Raw genomic sequence first — 19,550 nt, 5'->3', positions numbered from 1 at the left:
TCTGCAGCCTCTGACAAAATGTGGCTTGACAAAGGACAGGTGAGACAGCACCCACATATCCACCTCAGCTGCAGTGGGTTGAGCCCAGACCTTCCCCTGAGCCTTCTCCTTGCTCTCTCTGCAGGCTCTGTGGCAGTGTTTGCACAGCCTGTTGGTGGTGTCTCTACTTTTAATAAAGCTTTCTGCTGGAATGAGGAGTAACCCATTTTCACAGGCCTGTATGGATAGATAGGTGCTTATTTTGAGTGGGGCAGGATGTGAGATAAACTATTGCTTAAACATCCATCCATGTGAACACAGGACGTTGCCACTTGGACAATGTTCTTGCAAACAGTACTCTTACACACAAGCAAATGCTAAACGTAGCCAAAGCAGTCCCCTTTGCAAAGGGATGGTTTTGAACAAGGTGCTCCTCAGTGATAAAGCATTGCCCTGACTGCAGGGAGGCATCTGCAGTTCCTGTTTTGGCGAGACGAAGATGAATAGGAACAAACACCCCTTCTTCCTCAGCCCTGTGTCTGCCCTTATCTTTCCCTTATCTTTGAGGTTTGTAGGCAGAGATTTCTTTTCTAATCTGCTGTACTCTTGAAAAAAAAAAAAAAAAAAGAAAGAGAGAGAGAGAAAGAAAAAGAAAAAAAGAAAAAAACAAAAACAGTTCAATTTTCCAAATGAGAAAGGGATTTAAGTAGGTTAAAACCCAGCAAGCTGGAAAAAATAATTTTTTTATTTGAGGAAGAAAAAAAGAATGGTAAAATCAGAGAGGAAAACATATAAAAATTAAAAAGTGACAATCTGTAATGGAGTAGAAGGCTTGACTACTGAACATCATTCATGATAGATTTGTTTTACATTTTTAATGTAGCTTCTGCAGAAGCTGTATCTTAAACCATATGTATGTTTTAAGATTGAAGTAGCAATTATCTCCTACGTTCTGTGAAGTACTATTATCTATCTACACTGACATTTTGGTGCTACTGGACACAGACAGCACTGGCAGCAGCTACACAATATATTCTCCATGTTTTAATCAAAGTACTTTTATGACAGTCATCTTTTCCTTAAGATTATTTCTGTACCTGGGTCAATGTTGAAATTTTTAGATATGTTAAAAGCCTGACTGTGAATGCAGGAAAAAAAAAAAAAAGGACAGTATCATAACTATTTCAAATGATTGTGCTCTAACTCTGGTGCCATGAATAGCCTTAGACATAAAAAAAAAAAAAACTTTTAAATACCTGTTTTTGTCATCTATGAAATAACAGAATGAACTTAAAGCATTTTTATTTTTTTTTTAAATTCAGACGGATTATCCATTACAGAAGGAATCCATTACATGTTCTTACCCAGAGAGTTTTGATCATCAGAACTGAAGGACTGAAGGATAACCACAACAGAGGCATTTTGTTTTCCATTAAGCTGCCACCTTGCAGCCTTTGGGGAGCTGTAATACAGACAACAAGCGGTTTTGGCTCATTTGGAGATGTTATAAAAGGGCTGCCTAGCATGGGTCTGATACAGAGGAAGAGTGCACTTACATTGCTGGGATGCAAATGACTGGGCTAATGAAGGCTGTGTTAGAAGGTTTCCTGGGCATTGGACAGGCAATGGGAGGGAGACATCAAACAAGCATCTTCTGAGACTTATGGCAGCATTAGTGAACTCTTAAGAGGATACTTTCAGGGGTTACAGAAAAGCCAAGTTACAAGCAATGAAGTTAAGTACCAACAAACAGCTCCATCCTCCTATGGTGTGAAACAATCATTCTGCTCCAAGGTGTCTTTAAGAACTGTAGGTTAGTAAGTGCAGCAATCTCTGTGCTCACATGCTCTTACTCTCCCACATTAGTGACAGAAACTATTTGAATCGCTTTTTACTCCCAACACTGCTGCAAAATCTACAGTCTGGAGACAAAGTGCCATTCTGTTTACTTTTATGCTTCACCAAAGTTTGTGATTAGCAGTCTGTATTTGTGGAAACACAGAACAGGCAGCACAGATACCACAAAGGCATAATGAGCAACAAGTCACAGAAAACATTGCTGAGGCCCAAATTTGCTTTGTATGTTTTTTCTTGTAACATCTTCAAAAGGGGGAGTTAAGCACAGGCACAGCTCTGTTTGTAGATAGCCTTTAATGCCTACAGGGAGAAACATTTTGTTTCTAAAAGAACTTATTTGCTTTTACAGTTGGCAAGACTGTGTATGCACCAGCCCCTCAGAGCTTGGAAGAATAAGTAGAAACTTTTCAGGAGGATTACAGAGAGAGTCCCCTTTGGCAAGTTAAAAGGATAAGCTCTTTTAAAAGTGTAAAACAGAACTTCATTACATATAAAATAACATTTACAGGAACTCTAGAGCCCAACTGAAAATGAAACTTCTTGGAATTGATCTCACATCTTGTTGCACATCTTATTACTTTTCTAAGCAATACATTAATTGTTGTATGGGCACATATGGACCAATATTTAGCCCCTAAATTGATAGTTGGCCAGGACCAATTTACTATTTTCAATGTAAATTGGAGTCAGACTAGGTAAGAGGGCAGAAGGGAGCAGCCTGTGCACACATGGCAGGAAGGTCACTGGAAACTGTTGAACCATGATCAAAGGAGTTTGATATTTCTGTGTGTGCTGCGTGCAACACGTGGCCCTTCCTGCAACTCCAGAGAGCAGTTATAAGTTTTACGGTGTTCATTCATTCTTCTTTTCTTCCTTTCTTCCTTCCTTTCTTTCTCTCTCTCTCTCTCTCTCTCTCTCTCTCTTTCTTTCTCTCTCTCTCTTTCTCTCTCTGCAACAGTATGCTTTTGGGGTTAAATGGAGGAAAGATTATGTTGTGGTTATGGCTAGGTCACAGTATGCTCAGATCAGTTCCTCCCTCCCAAAGTCAAGCATTTACCTGCTTCAAAAACCAGGAAGAAGCATGTTTCCTTTGATTAAGTCTAAAAGAAGTATTCCTATTATCTGATCATTAGACTCATAGCTCTGAATTCAATGCTACTCCGAGTTCAAGGCTACTGCCACTAAGATCTGCAGCAAAGGTCTCTGAGCCTGCTGAGCCAGCTCCCCTGCAGCTCCCGTGCTCTGACTCCACCCTCCATGGTTCTTCTACTCACATAGCCCAGGCATCAGGACCAGGTGCCAATCACCACACTATGTGTGAGCTAGGGGTTTCTGGGGCCTTTTGGGGCCCTCTGTCCCAGGCAGTCTGTAAAATGGAAGTGCCAACAAGCAGTCCCCGTGGTCCTCAAAGGACCCTCTATTTCTGTAAGAATAAACCTGCTGCTGAAGTTTTTGCAAGGTAGGTGAGTTACCATGCAGAGCTTTTTATATCAGGGTTTTAAATGACCTTCCTAGTTTTGGAGGAGACACTGGAAGTGCACCCTGAACTTGAGCCTTCTTTGGACTTTTATCAAAGGGTCTTCCTGTGTTGAATCTGGTCCAAATCACCTGAAAAGTTTTAACATCAAGAACAGGTCTCTAAAATCAAAATAAAGGTTTGAATTACTTGAAAATAACATTTTCTGTAATCCTCTTGCCTAGTGAATGGAGATAAAAGGAACAAAACTCTGTGGTTAACTGAGTGCTGCATTTTCCATGCCACCTCCCCATGGCAAGTGTCTGCCTCGCCTTGCCCAGCCCCAGCCCTATGGGTTCCACTCACCAGATGACAACAGAAGCAATAGCTGCCTACAAGCACAGTGTCCCTGACCATATTTTTTTCTACTATTCTTTACACCGAACTACACTTGTGACTTATCTGCAGGTGTCTAATCTTCACTGTATGGTAGCCCAAAGTTCTCTGCAGGCTTCTGCTGTGGGGCTAAGCACCGGTGGGCAGGCAGGAAGGCGAACCTGGCCCAAGCTCCTCCAGGATCGCTGTCGCACTCCTGATGGAGCCCAGGTGCGTTTCTGCCAAGGAAGCAGCCGTGGTTGTTCTCAATGTAACAGTCTGCACCAGCAATTAAATAAAAGTAAAATTTATTTGGCATAGGACAGAAAAATATGGAGAAAAAAAAAATCACATACAAAATAAATGTTAAGCAGAAAAATATTCACAGAATTTGATTAATATTTTATAAAAAGCTCAAACTTTAAGCATCTGATAAAAAACAGTACTTTCTGCTCAGCCTGTGTTTGAAATTATGTTTCTCTTTCATAGTCTTTTGTGGCTTTGGAGGTCCAAATTTAGAGTGCCTTCCTCTTCATGTATGACTGATGCTAAAGAGCATTTATCACAGACCGTACTTCAGAACGGCAACATGCTATTGTGCTACTCCCTTGTTCAAGACATGCAGTTTCCTTTTTTTTTCTTTTAGCCTACCTACCTGCTGCACGCTCACTAAGGACATACATGGGTGTCCTGCTTCTGCTGGGTACCTTGGACGCTCACCGGGCTGTCAGCGCCTCAGGCTTACATTTTAACCAAACAGCCCAGGCTGTTTCACCTCACCAGCTAAACAATCCCCACTTTCTCTAGTGGACACGAAGAAACTTCCCATGAATTAGCTATACTTAATGTGTTACTGAGTATCTTAGGCAAGAGATTCTCCTCATTTTCTGGTGAACACGACTTGAGAGATGAAAATTGATACAATATATACTAAATGCAGTCAATGTACCGCCACAACAGGTTGTTTGCACCCGACTGCAAGACAGCAGCATTGGCAATAGTGCCGTGTGCTATTACATACAGTTTGTATCCTGATTTGTGCTTCCATATGGACCCCCACCTTCAGCCAGTTGTTTTTTATTCTCTGAACACTCTCCTTCCCAGAGCAGGTGTGGGGCCCTCTCCCCTCTCTAAGTCTCTTGACATTTGACGTTTGAAACAATCCTGGTTTGATCATCCAACTCCACTCTTTGGAATACCCTTCCTATTTGCAAACTTCTGCACAGAAAAATGTTGTCTTGCAACGTATGTGAAATGTAATAGCAGTTTAATTCCTTCCCCCCCCGCTCCAACAGAGACCTGCTTTTACAAGTGCCATGTAAACAGTCGCTGCTGCAAGGACACACTGCTGTCCAGCTCCTTCAGCGACAATTTAAGGAACTTCTCTAGTAGTTCAGTCTTGCAGAAAAAATTAATTCTTACAATCCTTTTAGTGTTGGGAAATGCTAGCTTCTAAACAAGAACCTTGCACCCTTATTTAAGAAGTAGTTCACTTACAGAAATACATGCTTCCTGCATCACAAGTTGAGTTTCCTTTAACAAACTCTGAACATGAATCACTGAGACCTCTTCTCCCAGCGGCTGGTGCAGGAAGTCATAACAGACATAACATGTGCTTTTCTTACAAAAATATTGAGCAGAAATTACTGTCACATGGTACAAAATTTATTCCCTTTTTATTTACTTCATTGAATCAAACAAAAATGAACATCTGTGGCCATTGTCATTCAATGCAAGTCTTAATGATGACACAAAAAGATAGTTTTCAGGTGTGAATGTTCACAAGACAATGCCATTAAAACAAAACCAGTAAATCTCATATGCAAGCAGTGAATCAAATTCAGTCCTTTAATAACCTCTGCAACCACGCTGAAGGCAGCTGGGCTGTACAGACAGCGGTGTGAGACACTGGTTTTGGGAGAGGGGTAGGTTTCCAGAGCAATACCAACACTGGATTGTGTATTGTGTAACCAGTACCCACTTACATCTCACCTAAGGACTGATCTAATAGTCTCTCCCCACATTTAGCTCAATCAGGAGTTAGCAGACTGAGCGCATTACAACAGCAGGACTTGGCTCAAACTCTGTGTAATGCTACTATCAGCACTATTTACATCAGGACGTGGAAGAACAACAACGCCTATTAATTTTTCTAGTGAGACAGAAAAGTTGACTAAAAGTCATAAGGCACCACTGGATCAACCTGTTTTGTATTCTTCTCTTTTTAAGACTTCATAGTGAAATAAATACTTTAATACTGATCATATGGTAAGTAGCTACTGATATGTGAAGCAATACATTGCAGGTAAAATGCTGCATTGTTCTGGAATATATCTAGGGAATTTTACAGCAAAATATATAAATAGTCATGTTGTTGTTCAGTGAAAAAATACCTCTTTCTGCATTTTTAAGGCATTTTACCTACAAGACAAACAGCCATTCTGAAGAGGTTTCTATAGAGCAGTGAAGTGCTAAAAAAAATCAGCTCAGGTTTCTTGACTTGTTGACTGAGGGCTTTTACATAACATATTTTAAAGTGAGATTGAAGCTGATTTGCCAGGTCTTTGGTAATGGTCCAGAACTTCTGGTCAGCAAATCTTGCCAAGAAGATCAAATACAGGATATTCTGAATGATGCAGAGGGCTGGCAGAACAATTGCAGCATTTTCTTTGACTTGAAGTAAAATAGTCATGCTGGAAGCAGGTAAGTTACAAAAAATGGTAGAGCTTTTGGATTTATTTATTTTTTTTTGACTGCGTAGCTGTTTGGATATTAATAAGGATTTGGCAGGTCAATGTATTGAAAATATTGTATTCTTAAACTCAGAATGTCGCTCCTCATAGTTATAAGTGCTTCAGTTTAATAACATGAATACAATAATTTATTCTTTAAGTTATTATTCTAAAAATTTTACTTGGACTTCTATTCACACAATAATATGCCAAAGAGACAGGCACTTTGCATAGTGCATATGTTTAAGTGACACCTATAAAATACATACAAATTCAGTACTGAGCTAGCCTTGATCCCAAGGTGCACCTGTCACATGGAGGTCCCATTAAGATCTGTTTAAGAAACTCTTACAGCCACGACCCTGCAATTAGATGTAGATACATCCCTGCGCCTGCGCATTGAATTGCAGGTTCAAGACCATAAATAGTAACTTAAAATATGTCACTAGGTACAAAAATGTAAAAAACTGGTATGTAATCAAATGCTATCACAGCTAACAAGATTTTGTAAACAAATACCAAAAAGGCCAAATTAATGTTGATCTGGCCAAATCCAGCTCTGCCTCATGCTCTTCATGGTGACTGTCCAGGTGGTGGTGCAGGGAGGGTCTCCCCGCCCTGTGCCCACTGACAGGGCAAAAAGCCCCATGTGCAAACACTTCAGTGGGGTTCAAACTCTCTTCAGCTACATTCCCTGGATTTTCTAGGACTGACCTCATTCTAGCATCAGTGTATACTTCAGATCATATCTCCCACACTAGAGAAACACTTTCTTAACCCACATGACTAGTTTTTTTTTTTTTTTTTTTTTTAGCAATACCCTGTGAAACATGGCTGCTGATCCAGGCTTGGTAGGGGTCCCAAGGAGTATGCTGGAAAAAAACTGTGGAGGAGACAGAGGAGTTTTTCAGGGCTAACCTTCAGAAGTCCAATTAAAAAAGAGATATTATTTGACAATAGTTCAAATTCAGAATTATAATCTTCCTCTAATTTCCAAAGGCATTTTACATGCATTTAGATCCATTTATAAAACACGCTCACTCAATGAACTCTTTTCCCAAACACAGAATTCAAAAGCCATTAAACATCTTAACCAATTGTCACAACGTTAGAATACTTTACACTTTTTTCTATTAGCGTAAGCCTTGTAGCTCTCTGCTGAGACTTGTTTCAGCAAAGGTTGAAAGGACAGGCTTCATGGTAAACTCAGAAGGCCAAATCTTCGCATTCCTCTTGAACCAGTGCAGACAGCAAATTTTGGAGCTGATGCTCCCACTTGCATGCACAAACCCCAGACCTCCTTCACTACATCACAGGGCTTTCACTTATGCACATTTTTGACCTCAGCTGCTCTGCTGTAATGCAAGTCAAATACAATTTCTCTGAGACTTGTGACCTAAGCCCCAGGAAGCTTTTAAAGTCAAAAACCCATCATTTAATTGTACCAAAGAAACAACTGGAAAGCAGTCTGTGCAGCGCTGGTGTTAGCGATGCTGTACAGAGAGAAGAAACAACTACAATAACTGTTGCATTTGCGCTAAGGCTACTTCCTGAGGACTCTTTGCGGGTAGTCTCAGGTAGAGGGTATTACAATAATCCAGGACACGGATGACTGTGGGTTGGTCCACATCAAAGCAGGAAAGAATTAAGTGACTAAAAACGTAACGCTATTACAAAAGGAGGAAAAAGTTGTAAAGAAGATATTTTCATGCTGATGAATTCTTCATTTGTGCTTTTCTTTGGAAGATTCTCTGCAGGTAAAAAATATGGCCAAACACAGTCCATCCCTGGGGCAGGATGTGCCATCTATTGTATAAAACATGATTTGCTCGGCTAAGCTGAGGCGAAAAAGACTTAGGATGAGCTCTCGGTCCTCACGTAGTAGGAATATGGCTTGCAGAAGCAGTTGGACCAGGTCAGGCACACAAAGCAGGATCCAGGGGACTCTCAGCTACATGGTATTCCCTGGCAATTGGTTTTTAAACAGCAAACAGATTGTACTTGATGATTCAAATAATACAGCCACTGTCCCCCAAATGAATGAAACAGCTTTGTTCCAGCTCTTGTTAAATTCAAAGCCAGACCTTCTGTGGAACTGTCAAGGGGACAGGGCTGGACGCGGTAAGCATGATGCACGAATGTTGCGCGTGGTCCACAAAATGCCTTTCCTGACAGCCTGCAGCATAAGCAAACAAAATTCATAGCTCTGAGCAACTATAGTTCATAAGCTGTGTCTATTACAACTGTAATAGACACTGAAGTTTATTCCAGCTGACAAGCCAAAAGTGGAAATAAAGCAAAACAGACAACTTTCCAATGATGTGGACAGGAAAGTTGACTTGAAGGAAACCTTGTAAAACAGATGTTGCCCGAAGATGAGCCAGAACCCACTTCACCTTGGTATAGGTGGAAGTGGGGGAGCACCTCTTTCTTTTCGGCCAGAGCCACCTAAAAGAGAAAGAAAGATTTTTGCATTACTCCTGGCTTCTTTTAATATTGGGAGTTCACATCCAAGCCATTAATTCAGGTGAAGATCTACTCATTTCTTTGTCTAACCATTTTAGAAAATACCTTTGTGGAGTTCTCAGTTAGTTTACTAAACAACATAAGAACCTTGAACAGTGCAAAATAAAGTATCTCCTTCAATGTCTGAAAAGGACACATATTTCAGTTCTTAGGCCCCTTCTCAAAATAGATCAATCACTCTTACTAGCCTTATTGTTTTATGTGAACACATACAGTATCAGTGCTACTTGAAACACATGCGAATTTCAATGAAAGTGGCAAGCGCTAAACTCAGTAGCGTTTCAAAGCTCTTCATATGTTTCCCAATATGAAGATTTTCATTCCAAACTTCTGAAAGTAAATATAAAAGTGTGCTTACATTTCTTTGCCTCTCCTTGTGGAGTAATAGGAATGGGCAGAAAGCTAAGTGCACAAAGTGAAGGGTCAGAGACCAACAGGAATTTCTGCTCCAAACCAAAACCTCAACATTTGGAAACAGGAGAGACAGAAACATCTGAGTGTACAGATGATTACAGGATGACTATGAGCCACTGATGTGACCAGTTGTGAAAGAAGTAAATTGATCCTTGGGTGTACCTGGCGAAATACCACTAATGGTGATAACTAATGGAAACTTTTATGCTGCTATAGAAGACCCAGCCGAGACCTCAACTGGAACAGCATGTAACACTGAAATGTATACTGAAACAACACCGATGATCAGAGAAATGGAGAACTTCGCTTGGAAGAAGAGTGTAGTACATCCTGATTTAATCAACTCGGCAAGCCAGAAGCTAAGAGGAAAGTAAGACTGTTGTCTTAAAAAATAGTAGGGGTTTAACATATCAAGTAGGGAGGATAACTGAACTCAAGGATGATGTTTGCACACACACAAAAAAACACGTCATAGGTGGATTTAGATGGGGAATGAGAAAAGTCCTAGAACAGCATTCCAAGAGGAATAACAGGGACAAAAACAGTCAAAAGTCACTGGTGAGGCACTGAGATTTTGCAGTTCTGTCTGCCTGTAGCAAAAGGGAGCTCAATATAATAGCAGAAGTGGTCTCTTATAATACACATTACAACTTAGAAACCTAACAATCCCTCACCCAACCTATCCCAAAATACAAGCCTAAGAGGGCTTACACCTGTGAACCTCTAAGCTTTTTCTGTGCGGTGAGGAAGGGTGAAAAGGCCGTTGGAGAAGTTTTCATTCAGGAGAATACACTGAAATTCTAATACCAGAGGTGGCACAAACTTACCTCTGCTTTCGTTTCTTGCTAATTTACTGGGATAACTTCTGTTCACGGGTACATATGGCTCTGGAGGTGGTAAATCGGATATAGGATGAAAAGAAAATCTGCTTTCCCACTCATCTGAAAAACAAACAAACATGCATTTTACTGGTTAGTGTTTTGATACAGCTTCAGAAAATTCAACTGATATTAATATAATGTTTAATAGATGTTTTATACTGCAAAATGCTTAGATAGCTGAGTATTGAACCAGAATCCTACTGGAAAGTCAGGGAAGATGATGCTTTAGATTAGTTTAAGAATTAAAATTCTTAATTAACTTTAACAGATCACTTAGACAATTTAATGCAAAATCACAAATCAGGAAAATGGCCATAGTTCTACTGGCTTTTGTTTTTGTTTTTTTAAACACATATGTGTGTATATATATGTGTGTGTATGTTATAGGAAATGCACAACACCTCCTACTCCAGAACAATATTTTGTTTCTGGGTGTAGAATTTTCCGATATTCAGACTTTGTTGATAAACATAGGTCAAAAGCATAAATAAAAGCATTCTAACTTGCAAGGAGTGTTTTTTTGTTTCTTATTTTTTTGTTGTTTTTTTTGTTTCTTATTTTTTGTACATGAAAAATAAAATTTTGGGGCCGCTATAATAGAACGTATAATGACAGAAAAGTAGTGTCAAAAATGGCAAAATACATCAGTATCTCTTGAAACTACTAGGATGCTATTGACATATTTATTGACTGTATAGGACTGTAAAGAATATATAAACCTGCTAAGTTTCTTCATTGAAATGAAAGGAAAAGTATTTTTATGTAGCTCTATTCTGCACTTGAATTTGGATGCCCAAGTGTGGGCCATCTTAAACTTTGTCATTTCTTCACTTGGTTGCTTCAGGACTTCGCAACTACAACTTTCTTGCGATATTATTTAATTTTATTGCATAATGTAATGAAGAGCTGAGTAAGTTTTTTCCCAGCGGTCGAACATGTGGTTATTTGCTGGGATCCAGTTTTTCCTATGTTTACTCCCAATGGTTGCAATTAGAAACCAGTGTGTAAAGGAGCTGCAGGTTCTGAATCCTGCAAATGACTTAGGCAGGAAAAAATGTGTTTGAGACCCACCTGCCTTATCTGATGTGCAAAGATGGTTCAATAGTGTGGGTTACAGTTTTATTTTCTGCTTGCTTTTTCTAACTTCATAAATGTCAGAAATACAAATTCTGGCCTTCCATAATTAGCTGAAGGATGTATCTGTCCTTTGCGAACAGAAAACAATTAAAAAGAAAAACAGGATGAATCTTTAAAACCCATCTGTCTTGGACCTCACCTTTTCAACAAACACCAGCAAGAAGAGAGAAACTTGACATTTTCAGCAGTGTTCTGACAATCTCTTCCATTCTGTTTTTCAGTTTTCAGTTTTTGAGTCATCATCTAACTTGTTCTGCCTTACAAAGAGTCTCAGTGTAGCTATAGCGTGAATTCATGTTACAGTCAGAACAATCCCCTTTGGCCTTCTTTATGTATTGTAGGAAAGTCGAGCATGGTGAATGCTTTTTTTTTTTCAGGCTATTTTTCAAAGGGTTACTTCTGAGCATATATTGACAAGTTTGCAGTTCTGTCTTATACATAGAATATTTATTCCATTCATACTTAGCAGGATTAATCCAGACTCACATGATACCTCTGTGGACCAGAAATTCAAAGCTTGCTGTAGAAACAAAGCCTCTCCCACAAATATTTTTTTTCTGTTAAGGCCAAAAGCTGCTATACATAATTCTACCAAAAGCAAGTAACATGGCTTACCATCGCCCGGATCCTGGAAGCCATTTCGGAGTGCTGATGAAGGCGGTGGTGGTGGCGGCGGCGCTCCCGATCCCGGCCGGTCAGGGGGAAGTGGTGGTCGGGTTCCCCCTCTCTGGTTCTCCAGCCCAGCCCGGGAAGGCAGCTGGGGAGCAGCGGGCAAAGCCCTTGAGGTGCTTCCATTCCTGCTGATGGGAGGAGGTGGAGGGAGGGGGCCTGGGGAGAGCAGAGAGGCAAGCACACAAACAATGTTTACATGGAGAATTGTTCTGTCAGTGGTAAGCTGCTGCCCATGACCCAGGGCCTCTTGCTAACAGACAGGAGAGGGCAGGCTGGTAGGGCCCCCAGAGTGAGTGTCCCCCAGACCCACCTCCCAGCTCTGCAGGTCTCTCTGGGGAGCTGACACTGGCTTGTAGAGGAGCATGGTATATCTAACAAACACACCTCAGTGCCCATACTCCCCTTTCTCTCAGGTACAGTAACCTCCGTAGAGGGGCTGCTCCTTTTGAACCCCTCTGAATGACAGTGGCCACGATGGCCAGCAGTTACAGCTGGAGCCCAGGGTAATGCAGGAGCCCAGGCCACACTGCATTGCCTCTCCACGTGCCCTCACAAGGCAAGGCAGCATGGAACAGAGGCTCCTTCCCCATGGGGGTGGTCCCCTGGGGGTGTCACAAGCAGTGCTCTCGGTGGCATACAGGGGATTCAGCCTGGGGGCGGCAGTGTTAGGCAGTGTGGTGGCATCAGCGCTCTCCTTTATAGATGCTTGTGCTGCGTGCCAGCTTATTCCTGTAGCTGGAGCACATCCACCTCCCGCTAGGCTGGAAACAGACCTCACACGTAGACTTGCATTTCCAGCGTCTGTGCACTGGGGCGGCTGGCATGGTGACATCAAGGCAGAGCCCACATAGGCAGGGGAAAGGTGCTTCTCCCAGAGGCACCAGTAAATGAGTGCAGGAGAGGTGCTGCTGCCAGCCAGAGAGGAATCCCTGCCTAGGGCAGGAGGAGACTAAGCGGAGGGTGTGGAGGGCTGTGAACGTCCAAAGGTCTCGCTGCCTCTCTGATCGGTGCAGTTGGGCAATTGGCGATTATGTTCATTTAATGAAACGCTTCCTTGTTCTGATGAAATCTAGTTACAGATGTGCATTTTGAAAAACTTCCAGAACAGTTTTGCTTGCTCTCTCTCTAAATGTACCTAAACCCCATGATATACCTCAAACCGTTGCAAAATAGTATTTACATTTCGAGTTGCAGCTACAGCTTCCTTCTAATTATGAAATCAGCAGAAAAGTAGCGCAGATTTACCAAAATATTCTGCATTAGGAAAGAGCCAAACAGGAACCTCCTGTGGAAGCAGAGACCATCCCAAGAAAAGTTCCTGAACCATCTGAATAATCACAGCTGCCCCCTGCAGCTTTGATCCGCCCTCCCCAGCCATAGGTGACAAAGTTCCTCCTATTTGTCTGGGGCCCGGCAGGCTGTGCTGGCATGGTGCCCCCCTTTGGCTCAATGGGCTGACGTGCTGCTCCTCTTAATCCAGAGGATGGAATGGAAGGTAACTCCATGGAGCTTCCCTGGGCTGCCTTCCATGCAAAGCTTCTCCCTTCCTGATGCTACAGGGCCTGGCTCTCTGTGCCTCAATTCACTCATCTCCAAACAGAAAACCATCGAGTACTAAGGGTCATGATGCACAGTTCTTGAAAGTTACGAATGATAATTATCAGAGGACAAAATAAGTGATGAAATAACTCGATGGAGACAACTCTTATTTTCAGTCTCGTTTGAAATCTGCGTACAACAAGTAATGACAGTTAGTCATGCTGTAGCAACTCCCACTTAACACCTGTCAGATCGGTCTTTTAATAAAATAATTTGTATTTTCCTGTAAGCGTGCGTGTCTCCCAACACGTAGAAGGTCAGGCTCTGCAAACCTCATCTCGTGACAGCACCACCATTGCCTTACACAGGTTGACTCAGTAGGGTGAATGCTGTCACTGAACAGAGGCTGGGCTATACAGGTGCCCTGCGTTACAGCATGTAATGGGCAGCCCCCTGCTTGCAACCCCTTCCTTATCGCAGAAATTGTAACAGAAACTGCCAGGATCTGCCCAAGTGCACGTGAGTTGGCAGGTGTGGCACAACGGCTTCCCTTGAGCCACCATGACGCCCACAAACCCTCATTTTCCATTAGAGAGTCTCCTGTGAGCATCGTTTCTGACACCTGCGAGTCAGAGCTGGCTGGAACGGTGCTGCCTCACCTCACATGGCCTGAAACCCACATGGGCTGGGGCTCTGGATGCTGGCTCACAGTGTATTTGATGCGAGCACTGACGCCGCCAGCTGCGAGGCCAAGCCAGGCCACGACGGCCAAAGTTTGGGGTCACCTCCCGCTGCGCAGGGCCAACACCCGGTGCCACCGCTCGCACCTGCCACTCGGCAGGGCGCTGCCACCCACGGGTGCCAGGCAGAGCACCCCGCCACCTACCTGTCCGGCTCGGGGGGTCCCTGATGGGCGGCGGTGGCCTCTCGCTGGGCGGCGGCGGCAGGGGTCCAGAGCGGCCGCCCACGGTGCCGGGGGCGGCGGGGGGCACCAGGGACAGGTTCCGCTGGGGCAGCCGGGGCATTTCGTCGCCGCCGGCGGGGCCGGGCGGCACGGGGGGCGGCCCCGGCCTGCTGGGGGGCGGCGGGGGCGCGGGGGCGCCGAGGGGCGGCCGCGGCGAGGCGGGCACGGGCGGCTTGCTGTTCTGCGGCGGCGGCGGCGGCAGGGCGGGCTCCCGGGCGGCGGGCGGCCGGTGGCCGGCGGGGGGCGGCGGCGGCTTGTCCTCCGCCGGCCGGCCGGGCGTGGGCGGCAGCGGCGGCCGGCCCGAGAAGGGGGGCGCCGGGCCGGGCTGCCGCAGGGAGCCGGCGGGCCCCGCGCCGCGGCTGCCCGGGAAGGGCGGCGGGCAGGGCCCGAGGCTGGGCTGGCGGCTGACGGCCGGCACCGGCGGCGAGCCGCGGCTGTGCGGGCCGGAGGAGCCGGGACGCGGCGTGCTGGGCACCGGCGGCGGCGCGGTCTCGGGCTTGGAGCCGGCGTCGGGCCGGGGCGGCGGCAGGCGGCTCCTCGGAGGGTCGGCGGCCGGGCTCCGCTGCCCCGACGGCGGCCCCGGGAAGCGCGGCGGGCCGGCCGGCCCCGGGAAGGGCTTGGCGGCGGCAGAGCGGGCGCCGGGCGGCAGCGCGGGCGGGCGGGCGGCCCCGGGGTCTGCACGGAGAGACAGAGAGAGACAGGACCTCAGCATCCGCGGAGCGGGTGGTTTAAGGGGTGTTTGACAAGTACCGTCCAGCCACAGGCACCTCTCGGCCCTTCCCGGGGGGTGTTAGCTAAGGACGCGGTTGTGTATGGCGGGGAGAAGGTGGCTGGGCTTGCGCTTGAAGAAACGCTCTTTGGTTGTGCCAGGAACTTTTACATTAATACAAGCTCCCAAAATAGACTGTGACACAATAGAGAATACCAGCTCCGGGAGCCTCTTTTGTACAAATGTGCTGAAAAATTATGTTGGTCTATAAAACATGCAAGACTCATAACACTCTATGGCCCCTGTTGCCCAGTGCTCCTTCAACAGCTGTGAAGTGCTGCATCCTTAGCTCTAGGAAACTCACTGCTCCCAGGTCTCTGTCGCCTCAAAGGGCACGGGGCTTTGGGCAGCTGTTTTGCCAGCTCGAAGAATACAGCACATGCCCTAGCCAAGCCTCCAACTGCAGCGTGCGCACCAGCCAGCCAGGGTGCCTTGTGCACTCCCAGAGTGGTAAATCATGCTGGTGCGGAGCTGGCACAGATGTACTTTCCAAATGGAAATCAGACCCTTTTTGCTGGTGCACAAGGCAGAATTAATCAGGAATGCTCTTGTGCTCCCCTCTAGTCCTGCACACCCCCAGCCAAGGCAGAACCTAGTCTGACTGACTGCTTTGCAGGCAGCCACTTGACATTGTCAAGACCTTTAGTTTTTATCAATAAGTAGGAGGAAGGGTGGAAGAGGAATCTCACTTCTTCATACAATCTACTATTAAGAATAAAACAAGATTCAAGGTCAAAATTTCATTTCCTAAGAGCCTCACATATCTGAAGACATACTTAATCCCAGCAGGTAATTTACTGCTATCGTATGAAGGTTTTAATAAGTAATCTGCCATTTACTTATTTGTGCTGAAACCGCAAGGTCTTTCTTACCAGCATCTCGACTCGCAGCAGATCTGAGCTTTGGCATTCCCGCTTGGAAAAGGCCTCCAAGGCCAGGTGGTCCACCACCACCGAAACTGCCACCACCACCGCCGCCACCACCAAAACCCCCGCCGCCGCCAGCACCGCCTCCACCAAAGCCACCACCACCTCCACCAGGTCCTTTGGGTTCTGTTGGGAAAAAAAAGTCCCCATGTTATGCAGGGAAGCAAGGCTGATCCTGCAAAGTACTCTGAATAGAGCAACACTTGTAACTGGGGAAAAAAGGACAAGCTTTCAAAATACACAAGCAAGCCTTTGTACAGGTTGGATCATCACAGCTGCCACTACCACCACTATTGCACCATGGAAGAGGTGGCGCAATAAACATAGCTACTGAGTTTTATTAAGCCACCACTTTCCTTTAGTCTATTCTGGACTGGAAAGCAGAGAAACAGTCACTCTGGAGAATTTGGAACTGAAAATGGATAGGGCCTCTGAGAATATCACGTTCTCTTTCTTAACATCAATGTAGCTGCTTTCCATTTCTTCATACCTTTGCTCTCATCCTTCACCTCCATTTCTCCATAAGCAAACTGAAAGACACGGCAAATGAGGAAAATGAGAAATGAGAAAGGAGGGAGAAGGCAAAGGCATTCTTCCTCTTGGAGGTATCTCTGGTGATCACTTCTGGGAATACATAGACTTCTGTCACTATTGATTTCATTGCAACATATCTACTTATTTAAATAAAGCCTAGTGGGGAAAGAGATTTCCTTTTTGATTACTTTCCTGCAGGTCCAGAAATGCAGTGGTATGATCATAAGCTGCCAATTTTCCCAATAGGATGGAACTACTTTAATCAGTTCCCTCCTTCCTCTTCTGTTTTTCCTCTAATATCAATATTTCTGCTGTGGCAACACTGGAGCACTACAGGTAAAGTTAAAGCATTTCCACAATTACAAATACAGGGAAGAGCCCTACTTGGAACATCAGTGCAAAATGATCAGGCCCACAGGTTGGGATATCTGTGGAGATCAGGTCCCCGATGACAAGGCTGCATGGCTGAGGATCAATTGCTTAATTTCTCGGCATCTCGATTTCCACAACTTTGGGTGGGTAAAAATTTCACTGACTTTAAAGTAATTAAAACCTGTAGATGAAAAGCACTCCTAATAATCCCACCCAGAAAAAAAGGAGGAAGAATGCGTTCATGGGGGAATGTTTCACATGATCCTTCTCTTTTCTTAAGCATGTTAATTCAGTTCGGTTCTGACTCATATAGGGTGTGAACCTCTGAAGAAATGCTGCTACTATGTTTTAGTCTTTCATCATGATTTGTTAATTCATGTAAACAAGATAATAGGCCACATAATTTTAATCTTACTGTTTAGCCCTCCTTTAAACCCCTTAACCGCTTTTCTCCAGCTCATTAGAGTAGCTAGAACATGTAAATTTGATTGCAAAAATGATATTCAGAAGTTTAAAGCTAGGTACATGGCTGGCTGCTGAACTGTGCCTATTTTTTTTTAATTCTTATTTGGTCATATTCCTGTTGGTGTTTCCTTCTTTCCTCATCATCTTCCCATCACAGTCTAGCCTATAATTGCATGGCTGGACCTGGACTGAGTTGTATCACATTTGCTAATCAGTCTGTGGAAACGTCTCCTCTCCCTGGGCAATAAATGCTGTGCTACCACCACAGCAGGCCTCTGTCCCTTGCCCGTCTCCCGTTTTCATTCCATCTTCCCAATGCTTTTGCTACGTGGCGTTTTCCAGGCTCCTCTCGGCATGCACCAAGGTGTGCAGTGAGGCCCAGCAGCAGTTCAGCTGGACGGAGGCCTCTCCTGCACCGGGGCCCGCTGAGGTGCCGCGCCGTGCCAAGCTGAGCAACCAGGCCCAGCCACAACGATACCAGCCCTGAGTCACCCCAGCCCAGCGGCACCCAGGTGGGACTTTGCTTGACCAGTACCGGGCCCTTAAACAGGCCAATGGTGCCATACCAAGGCTGCCTTTACTTTTGTGCACTTTCTCTGTGCTGTCCTCAGTCCTGAGGAGGGTTTGCCTGCCTGAGCCACTGCAGCTTCTTGGCAGGTCTCCTAGCAGGGTTGGCATGGTGTTCTGGTTTAAGTGACTGTGAGAAAAATTGCTGTATGAGAGTAACCAAACAAACTGACACTCACACTTCATTAGCACAACTTGATTTCTCAGGTGGCTTAACCCATGAAGAACAGAATTTATGCCAATCCTGGGCATTCTGTTTTATTTGCTTCTCCCACATCAGTTAATCTGATGACAGCTAAAAAAATTTTCTGCATTCAGATACGTAGAACCATTAAAGAATACATAAACTCAGACATGTAGGATCATACTCACTGTCTAGAATTGGAGCACTTCTGTCATTAGTAACAGTCTTCTTTAGCTTTTTTCCTTTGGTAATATCAGATAGCAGAGCATTTCGCCCTGCTTGTTCTGACCTGCTTAGGGTTGGCTTTTCAGTATTTGCCTGCAAAATAAAATGAAAAATGAGGAGGTAAAATAAACCTCAAGTTCCAGCTACAAAGTTCTGCTCAAATACAGTAGTTACCTGAGACCTCAGTTTCTGCTTTAACAGCACAAGACTGGGTAACCTGCCTTATCTGGTTTTGTGAATGACGTTATAAGTAGCTGGCCTCTTACTGACTAGAGGCTCCAAACAGTGCTGCTACTCTAACTCACGCAATTCAGTGGAAACACTTTTTTTTTTTTTTATATATATATTTTTGAATTCAAGAATCTAATTTTTGAAAGCCGAAGTACATCTACAGAAAATTGCCATTTTGTAAACTGAGTAGTCTGTCCCTGTTCAATCCGATTGCACCAAAAGATTGACATTCTTGAAAGTTGTAGTGAAACTCAAACTATACAAATTCTGGATAACTCAGAAGAAAGATGGAGTTTTAGCTATACACACATGCATGTATATGTGATTTCTTCTACAAAACGGTGATTCCTGAAAAGTTTTCTAACTTAGCAGATCAGCGTCATGGAAAAGTCCTGACATGTGGTGAGAGCTGCCATGGAAGGACCAAGCACAGAGTCGGTATCTGCTGATGGTGGGCAGTGAGGGAAACACTCTTCCGCAGCAGGGCACAGCCCAGCTTATCTGTGTAACCATCTAGGGCTTTGGTATCAAAACACTTGAGTACTTTACAATAGCATTTCCAGAAGCCTTTCTTTCTTGTCTGCCTGTCAGAACAAACAGCCCAGGGCAGGCTCCATTCCAGTTTAGGCTGGTTTAAGCCAGGCCCAATGTAGTCTCATCCACCATGTTGTGCCAGCAGCGGGTCTTGTACCTTCATACCACAGGCTGGCTGAGGGAGCTATGCCGGTTAAGAGCTATCCTTAAA

The 19,550-nt window shown here is 44.6% G+C and overlaps 1 protein-coding gene across 4 annotated transcripts in view; it reads right to left on the bottom strand.

Moving 5' to 3' along the window:
* Nucleotides 1-7,365: 7,365 nt before the first annotated feature.
* Nucleotides 7,366-19,550, bottom strand: part of WIPF1 (WAS/WASL interacting protein family member 1) — a 51,120-nt gene continuing 38,935 nt past the window's right edge. For all 4 annotated transcript variants that reach the window (XM_082763769.1, XM_082763771.1, XM_082763770.1 and 1 more), the window contains exons 4-9: nucleotides 18,538-18,667; nucleotides 16,174-16,353; nucleotides 14,455-15,207; nucleotides 11,973-12,185; nucleotides 10,167-10,280; nucleotides 7,366-8,847 (exon numbers count right to left, since the gene is read on the bottom strand). In XM_082763769.1, the coding sequence (XP_082619895.1) occupies nucleotides 8,792-8,847; nucleotides 10,167-10,280; nucleotides 11,973-12,185; nucleotides 14,455-15,207; nucleotides 16,174-16,353; nucleotides 18,538-18,667 (1,446 nt within the window). In that variant the 3' untranslated portion in view covers nucleotides 7,366-8,791. The remainder of the gene's footprint in view (nucleotides 8,848-10,166; nucleotides 10,281-11,972; nucleotides 12,186-14,454; nucleotides 15,208-16,173; nucleotides 16,354-18,537; nucleotides 18,668-19,550) is intronic.

This window comes from Aythya marila, assembly GCF_965140915.1.
Source record: "Aythya marila genome assembly, chromosome: 6".
Lineage (NCBI taxonomy): Eukaryota > Metazoa > Chordata > Aves > Anseriformes > Anatidae > Aythya > Aythya marila.
Note: the sequence above shows the minus strand (reverse complement) of the source record. Positions and strands in the feature narration are given on the sequence as shown.